Genomic DNA, 8,931 nt, shown 5'->3' with positions numbered 1-8,931 from the left:
AATTTCATTCCTACCCAAGCTAGCCAAATTTCATATAGTTCCATATCAACTCATACAATTCATTATGTCACAATTTTCACAATGTATTTTACAAATAAATCCTTAATTGACATTTTCAACAAAAATCACTTTACAAAAGTTGTTTATTAATCAACAAAGATTCATTTTCTTCCATCAAACATCAAAAATCTCATGAACACATTCATGGAAAAACCCTAACCTTTTAACAGTTTTGCAAATTAATCTCCGGCTAGCTAAATTATGCTACAACGATCCCGAAAACATAAAAATCATTAAAAACGAGATGAAAACACACTTACATGCAAGAGATAGGTAACCGAAAGCTCAAGGTGCCAAAAATGGAGAGTTTTCTTCTTCTTAATTTCGGTGGAGAAGATGAATACCAAATAATGCCTTAATTTTCTTTAATTTGATTTTATGTTAAATTATTAATTTATGAAATTAACCTTGGTAATTAACCTTTAAAATAATTTAAATGATGTCAATAAAAGTCCACTCAAAACAACAATGGTCTAATTACAACATAAATCCCTTAACCATTTAATATCATAGCTATTTAGTACCTTTAACTTGTAGAACTCTAATTTTGCACCTTGTGCGATTTAGTCTTTTTTACCAAATTAAGCATGCAAACAATAAAATTTCTTAACGAAATTTTTATACGACCTTACTAACATACTGTAGATTTTAAAATAATATTAAAATAAATATTCTCACATCGGATTTGTGGTCCCAAAATTACTATTTCGATTTCACTGAAAACGGGTTGTTACAGGATACTTGTTATGGGTTGTTTTCTTTATCGTTAATTACGTTTTTGCATGGTTGTTATGTTAGTTGCTTTTTAATTATGTTTTACTTGTAATAACAAAACGCTGCGTTTAAGGGGGGGGGGTCTGGGATCATTTAATAAAACTATGCATTTAGCTTAGCTTGTTAGCACAAAACGCTCCGTTTCGATTAACCGTCGCCAGGCTATTACTGGCTATTTTTCCATCTCTTATTACGACTGAAGGACACTTGAAGCAGTTATAAAAATAGAAGGAATCAATTACTCTCTTCTCTCTCATTCTGTCCTAAAATTTCTCTCTTCTTTCTTCTCTAAATTTCTTCCGAGAATTTGATACGTTACACCCTCCTATAAACCCAAAATATACAAGGAAAATAATTGCCTTTTTAAGGAACCAATTTCTATTTTAGGCATAATGCAAGCTATGCCGAAACAAGTTCCATGGAGTTCGTTTTCTTTCTACCTTTTTTTTTCTTTATTTTCCCTCTCTTTTAGTTGGTTGGGAACTTGAATGTAGGCCAATCTGGTTCACTCGTAATAAAGTGAAAAACATTGAATTCCTTGATTGATTCTTTTACATGAATCTATTTAACAGATTGTTGTTTGTTTTTATATATATCTAGCAGCAGCTTCACAGTTGGGTTTTTGACCACCGCTAAACACGTTGAGGCTTTCATCTGGGAGTTCTTTTACCAGAATCCCTTGGTCGAATTGGCTGGCCTCGTGACAAGGTTGCTCACTGCTTAACATAACCCGGCAGTAGTCCGGAATCCCATATCAAAGCTCTGACGAAGTTGGAGTGTTCAGCTAATTCCTCACAAACTGCAGAATCAAATTCACTCCTTCCACATTTCTTGATAAACCAACATAAAAGTACAGCGAGGGTATCCAAATGAAATGAGACAAACTATATATACATATATACAAAGGACAAATATGTCATGTTATGTATATTATATATAAGGAAAAAAAAACAAATAGACTGAAGAAAAGAATAATAAGGCAAAAAGAAATAAACTTTCCGGACTATTTCAAATCCAAATGAACAATCCACCCTATGAGAGTTGCTTTAGCAAAAACTTTAAAGAAGAATTAAAAAAAGGAAAAAGAAAAAATCTAAACCTGAACCCCATCATCTTTCAGGCAATGCAAATCTCACATTCCAGATGAATTTGTTGACACAACAGCAGTTTCCTAGATATAGATGCTGTTTCAGACTTGCGATGTCAATAGTGATATATCATCTGGGTAATGCATATATATATATAAACAAAATCTTGAGCACTAGCTTCCTTTTTTCTCAAAACTCTTCTATGGAAGCACTATGTTCCTGACGTGCGTAAAGGTGTGGTTACTTTAGCACCCTTGACCAACGATTGATGAACGATCTTCAGGGTTGATAACTGTGTCAACCCCAGCCTTGGTTGCTTTGCTATCATCATCATCATCATTCACTGGAAGTTTTATCTTAGGTGATAACTTCCGGACTTCCTCTGATGTATAGATAAAAATTTTCCTCACCATGCTGCAAAACTCACTGCAATTGAAGGTTCACAGGATCAAAAGGAATCAGTAGCAGAACTCAGATTTACACTGTATCATAAAAATCACAATTAGATTTTTTCTGAACTTCCCAAAAATTTCATTTCGATTTATCATTCTCCCAATAATAATGGAAACTGTCTGATGTATTGTTGAAGACAAAAAAAATAAGTTAAGCTTATTTCTCAACATATCATATACAGTTCTCTTAACATTTCAATCAAACAAGAATGCAAGTGAAGGATTTAAGAATGTCCTCCAAACAAGAAAATAGCACCATTTAGAGATAGGAAGATTGAACTTACTTCCAGGGATCATCCCCAACCATCATCATGTCATCTTCATCATCGGTGTAGACAACCTGCCAATTCTTTGTTGATCCACAAAGCTGACCTTTAATGTCAAACATGTATTCCAGCTTCTTTAGCAAATCCTCATAACAGTCAAATCGTGTCAAATCAACAGCCCTTCCAACTGCCATACCTTGCATGTGAACCTGAAAAAAAAGATATGCTTGTTTAATAAAATGCTACCATATTAGTAGTGACATGCATGCAAATAATCTCATAGAAAGTACAATAGAGAAATAGATATACTACAGTACATTTGCACATTTAAGTGCTTCTTAAATACACAAGTGAGGTTCACTAGAATGTAAAATCAATCTTTTAAAAAGGATCTCTACAATGTTCCCCAAGCATGAAGAAAAATGCAAATAGAGCTTGTCAAAAGTCATAAATATATGTAAATTTGACAATAAAAGGTATTGTGGAACTTTCAGGGGATTCTAGCATGCAAAGGTATTTTTTTCTCAAGCATTTTTTTTAATAAAAAAAAGGGTGATTGAATAACCTTTGTGCAGCTCCGAATTTGCTTGCTCTGTGACTCCTGAGGAGATCTCAGGCACTTCTCAGGTTCACAACTTATAGAAGGAAGATCAGACTGATTAAGATTTGATGGATCAGACTGCTGGTCAGAGTTAGCATCTAGTGAATGAAGTGGCTGGTCATTAACACCAGTCCCAGAAATTGTAGCCAAAGGTGAATTTTCTTCCATGTTTATATTGTCAAGTAACTGAATACCAAAAAGTCTGCAGCCATTCCCAGTTCCCTGCTTTCTTTCACTAGATTCTTTGTTCACAACTGGTGCAACAGATTCTGTAACATTCTCAACTCGGTTAGGCCAATACTTAGAGCTGCTAGAAACTGCAGCCAGGGAGCTATTCCCACTAAAGCCAACAGAATTAGGCTTTGCAGTGGAGGATAATTTAGGTGATGGTTGCCCACGTTGTGCATCACAATACGAGAAAGGAGATTCAACTGGTGATTTCCATATACCTGTAGCATAAAGTGGTCAATTAAAATCTCAAGCAAGGGCTAGATAAGGGTGTTGACAAGTAAACAAATGTACCAAGTGAAGAAAGATCTGAAGATGGTGAAGGTAGAACGGGTGGCCTAGCCCGCTTGTTCCTTTGTGCAGGTTGTGAGATGGAAGAGTTACTAGTTGCAACAAGAGGCTCTAATTCCCATGGGGACACCCTATCAGGACGTATGATGGATGAAGGTTCATCCCATTGAACCTGAAAAGAGTCAAAATTGTAAGAAGCATTCAGAAGTCAAATATCCCAAGAAATGTCTTGCCTCGATGGAGAACAAGAAATTACAGAAGAAACTGGTTAACCTTGAGAGATCTCCACTCAGAATCAGCCCATGCAGATGATTTATTATCCTCAACACCAACAATTGTGCCACTGAATCTGCAGGCAGTGTCTTTACAGGTTAACAAGCACTACCGATTTCCTACTACTAGAGAAAACAATTCGGTCAGACGAATACCTTCTTTCAGGTACCTCTTCACCCTCAAATCTCATTTTGAACCTCATCCCAACTGATAGCTTATGGCTTCGAGCTTCAAGATATTTGTTTACACTCACTATGAACTCAGACAAACTTGTTCTAGTAAATAGAATGGTTGTTAGAACAAATTTCCTCTTTCAACAAATACATACAGAACACAATAATTACTCAATTTCATTTAATCAGGGCTATAAATTTCAAGAAATCTTTACAAACGGGGACTTAAAAAAGAACTTTGGTTTATTGGACCCCACTAAAAATGCCAGAAAATATGAAGAGAAAGAAAAAAAACAGAAATGTACAGGCATAGAGCAAGAGCATGCATATCATACCCTAAACCCTATCACCTTCTTAAAGTATCGCATCTGAATAGATATACCAAAATCTAATGCAGCTCACTCTTCAAGAAGAGTATATTTAATACACGGTGAAGGAAGAATAAATAATGACCTTAGAAGAGAAAAAGATGCCTACAACTTTAATCCACAAATAATCAAAATTCAGGGCCAAACCAGAATGATTATAAATAAAATGTGCTAACATTAATTAACTCAAAATCTGCAACATACAATTTCTTCATTTTAATTAAATAGTAAATAAATTGAATGGACAACTAATTGTAATAACATATTAACAACAACTACAAAAATGGCTAAGAATATTGATAAAAAATATGATGACATAGGGTTACAATTGGATGGCTCTGCAGGATGAAAAAAATACAAACCTGGGCTTGTAGAAGATGGAAAACATACTTCGCGTAGAGAGGGCATGAGATGCAGTGGCAAGCACCCCAAGATGCATGCTATGACTAGATATAACAGAAGAAGGCATATTTGCCTGTTGTCTCATCAGCCTCCTCACTCCAACACGCAGATCCCCATTAGCCCCCCTGGAGAGCAGCAAATATGAATGGATAGATGATTAGGCAGTGAAATAAACAAAAGTAACAAAAAAGAACAGTTAATGGATTTGTCAAGAAAGATATTGCCTCAGGAATATGAAAGCATCTCCAGCTACTAGCTTTTTGGAACTAACAAAGACACTCCACCCAGTAGTGAGCAAGTGGCGCCTAGGTTGTCCTGCAGATAGTATTTAACTTTTTAATGGCGAGGAATGGGATGCAAGAAACAATAGTACCTTCATATCACTATAAGCACACTATCATAGATAGAAGTAATAGATGTCTCCAAAGATAAAACTATATAATACAATTACAATACCACATTTTCTTTCAATTTTAAATGAATACCTGTAAATTAAAGAATAATATAAAGGAATCGATGCAAAACAATTTTTCTTTTAACTTCTTGAGCTTTCAACTTAGGAAATCAGTTCTTCCAGTTTCTACAACAATTTCACGAGACCGGACAGATACCAAATCATTAAAAGATGTAATATTAACTTAGTCATTTGAAGGTGATAAGTGGTTCCAACTCCAGGAATTTTGATCACAACCAACAAGTGTCAAAAGGCTCTTCTCTAATTCTGACAAACTATGACCGACATAATTTTCAAGCTTTAACTCTACATTCATAAAAGTTTATCCAAATTCAAAAAGTAAAAGTTGCACATGTAGACGGTAAAGAAATGTTCCAAGTAACCAGATAGAACAAGTGCAAAACAACTTTGATCAAGCTTACAGCTTAGATGATTGAAAATTTCCAGCTCTCACTGAGGCAACCTATAAAAACATCAGCCAAAAAAGCAATGATATATAACCTCGAAAAATATGCCGAAAATGCCACTCATTTCCATGCAGATCAGTTGCAATCAGTTCCTGCCATGGTGGCTGCTGTGTCATGTCCTGGGACAAGAACCGCATAGAAATTTCAGAAAAATTCTAACTTAATGGAATACATCAAATTCAAAATGAAGGAAATGCAATCAATGTGTTTAAGCTGACCAGCGGGGGCAGACAATCATCTGCATGCCGGCGCAAAACTGAGAATCCACCATGGGTGCTTGTGTCAGAAGCAGTAAGAGTCTTGCAAAATGAATGGACTATGCACCTTTCAGGTTCTTGAAGTGGATCATCTGGGCTCATAACCTCACTTTGCTGGACCATATTGGAGGAAAACATAAGTGAGGGCAGCGAAAGTGTAGAAAGATATATATATGCTGCTCATTCAAAGTAATTCCAACAAGATATTCTAGAAACTAAATATAGCTTCCAACATCAGCTATATGCCATAATGGAATTAAAGAGAGAAAAAGGGGCAAAAAGTGGAAGAGAGCTCACATCTACTTCAGGTACCAGAGTTATTTGGGCATAAACTTCATCTGTATCAGGTTCAGCCTGCGATTGGAGGTAAAAATTACTTAGCATAAGGAAACTAACAAGTAAAACTCAAAAGAACGTAAAACCAAGAAGTATGAGTAGCACACCTTACGCTGAACAGAAGCCACTTTGCAAAGTATTTTAGATGGCAGATCGAATGAAGGCATTTGGTGTTCTAACCCTTGATGCATTGACGCCTCAAGCTGTACATAAAGAATAAAAAGAAACAAAAAGTTAGATACTTGAGATTAATAGAATGAACATTATGTCAAGTTAAAAACCTACACCTAAAATTTGATAATTAATGACTGATCATACAGGACAGAAGCTTTCAATCAGAAATGCATTGTAAATAATCTTGAAAATATGTAACAAACACAAACTTGACAGTAAACATTCTGAAATGCAGATGAAATATTGTGATCTTATTGAATGGTATACATTCTCAAAAGAAATTATATCTTTCTATAAACCTTCTATAATTCATTGTATCATATGAATTGTTACCAATCCTCAAATATGATTGACAACATATATTAATAATGTTTCAAGACACTGCATATGACCATATTTTTACTTGCACATACTATTATCAGTGACTCACCGAAAAGAGAGCAAGAAGCAAGTGCTTACAAGTACCACACGATAACTGCATTAACTAATATAGAAATAATATTGATCAAAACAAGAACACTATGGCAAAGGTTCACAAACCAATCCAACCAACATTTTAAGAAGAACACATCAAAGTGGACTATCGCCTTAAATTTCGAAATATAATCAATATTAAAAAGATATCAGATTCAAAATTTTACAGTACAGTAGACATACTTGTTCCATGTGACCTTGTGGGAAGTAATAAACACGCTCCCCTACACGAGGAAGTGTGACAAGAGGTCCAGCACAGGCATGCCATAGTTCACGATATAAAGGATCATCTGTGATCACATAAAAGAGATAGGGAAGAAAAAATTTAAGAAAAAGTAATAAGTCACCGTAATATTTTGTGATACCAAGAAACTAAATTTCAGTTTGACACATTTAAAACTTCGGAAAATATGTAGACCATGTAAAAATTCACAAACCTGCTTGTTGTTCAGCAGATGGAATATCTGATGCCGGAAAAGCCATAGAAACGCCCTCCAAAAGAAATCACTCAATGGAAACACTGTGCTGAAGATTGGTTGTATTAAAGGATACAACACTGAATTTATAGAAGTAAACATGTAAATATAGTGAAAAACCATTAATTAAGATTGCATTTACAATTGAGATTACATTATTGTTCGTTCTGATTATCCTACAAAGCTGACTGATCATAACCCTTAATTACTAATTGCTACCTCTGTGTCAGTCTACCTCTACCCTACTTTGAGCCTTATAGGAACCCGAATATTAACAAGTCCCTGCAACAACGAAATGGACCAACTAAAATGAAAAGTGAAAAGAAACCCAACAATTCTAATGATCCAAACTGCTGTTTACAATATAAATAAATAAATTCAATGACTCTAAAGACCCGACGATTCTGCAATTACAGAAATCACAATCTTCGCACATACGTATCACATATGTGAGAAAGATAGAATAGAATTAAAAAAATGAGCTGAGATCTGATAAAAAGGGTCTAATTATATAATTTATTTCTCAAAAATATATATATTTATATATAAAAGAGGAATAGTGAACAAAACTAATTGGGGACCAGTAAGCAAAATTTTCAGTCAACAAGTGCAACAGAAAATTAGCATTTCTTCCCTTATTTTCTTCCATTTCTGAGCAATCAAAGTACCCTAAAAAAATTACTAATTTAAAGAGGGGAAAATAACTTACCTTTGAGTGCTCTCTGTTCAATCTGGAGGATCCAAAGAAACAAAAATTAGGCTTGAAAAAACAAAGCAGATCCAAAAAAAAAATATACAAAGCAATTGAAAAGAAAAAAAATAGAAACAAAAGGAAGAAGAAAGGAGGAAGGCGAACAGTGTAAATAAGTTTGTTTGCGTCAATGTTCGGTCGAAGCCGACAGGAGCTCTTTTGGCTATGGCTGCCTCTTTTTCTGTTCTTTTTCTTACACACATACACTCTCTCTCTAGGTTTTTTCTTTTGTTTTTAGCCCTTATTTCTTCCTCTCTCTTCTAAATACACCTATAAAAAATTTAAAAGAAATCCCCATTATTATCATAAATAAATATAGATTTAGTCTTTTTCCCACTCTTTTATATCATTGACTTAAATTTATGAATATTATTATATGTTTTTAATTTATTGAAATAATATTTCTATCTATAAACCTAATTTTATTTAAATTTCATAATAACTAAATCATGTTAAAAAAAATTAGGACTCATTGAAATTGAATGCTTATGTCAGTAACAAAATATTATAAAATAATAATATATTACATAATTATCTATTTTTTGTAATTTATATGTGAAGTATCT

At 34.1% G+C, this 8,931-nt stretch overlaps 1 protein-coding gene across 7 annotated transcripts; it reads right to left on the bottom strand.

The window, feature by feature from the left end:
• Positions 1-1,809: 1,809 nt before the first annotated feature.
• On the bottom strand, positions 1,810-8,632 carry LOC105777013 (auxin response factor 1). Of its 7 annotated transcripts, none has more exons than XM_012600047.2 (17): positions 8,471-8,632; positions 8,324-8,345; positions 7,769-7,896; positions 7,576-7,694; positions 7,322-7,428; positions 6,598-6,693; positions 6,452-6,508; positions 6,116-6,268; positions 5,932-6,016; positions 5,201-5,291; positions 4,937-5,101; positions 4,189-4,308; positions 4,034-4,109; positions 3,764-3,932; positions 3,206-3,690; positions 2,659-2,849; positions 1,810-2,348 (listed from the first exon to the last, which is right to left on the bottom strand). In XM_012600047.2, the coding sequence occupies exons 4-17, from the start codon at positions 7,619-7,621 to the stop codon at positions 2,168-2,170; spliced, it is 2,022 nt and encodes a 673-aa protein (XP_012455501.1). In that variant the 5' UTR covers positions 7,622-7,694; positions 7,769-7,896; positions 8,324-8,345; positions 8,471-8,632; the 3' UTR covers positions 1,810-2,167. The 7 variants fall into 7 exon arrangements, with proteins under 7 accessions (XP_012455501.1, XP_012455504.1, XP_052478035.1 ...); XM_012600050.2 differs by having other exon boundaries at positions 7,576-7,658; XM_052622075.1 differs by having other exon boundaries at positions 7,576-7,896.
• Positions 8,633-8,931: the final 299 nt, after the last annotated feature.

This window comes from Gossypium raimondii, chromosome 10 (genome assembly GCF_025698545.1).
Source record: "Gossypium raimondii isolate GPD5lz chromosome 10, ASM2569854v1, whole genome shotgun sequence".
In the NCBI taxonomy this organism is placed as follows: domain Eukaryota; kingdom Viridiplantae; phylum Streptophyta; class Magnoliopsida; order Malvales; family Malvaceae; genus Gossypium; species Gossypium raimondii.
The sequence above is the reverse complement of the archived record's forward strand: the minus strand, read 5'-3'. Positions and strand labels throughout refer to the sequence as shown.

Bases quoted from the DNA above. Each gene is read 5' to 3' on its own strand.
- LOC105777013 (XM_052622075.1), bottom strand. From the start codon at position 7,621: ATGGCTTTTCCGGCATCAGATATTCCATCTGCTGAACAACAAGCAG. The intron at 6,269-6,451 runs GTGAGCTCTCTT...AATATGGTCCAG, and splicing joins CTCTGGTACCTGAAGTAGAT to CAAAGTGAGGTTATGAGCCC. The intron at 2,850-3,205 runs GTTATTCAATCA...CTTTTTTTTCAG, and splicing joins AAATTCGGAGCTGCACAAAG to GTTCACATGCAAGGTATGGC.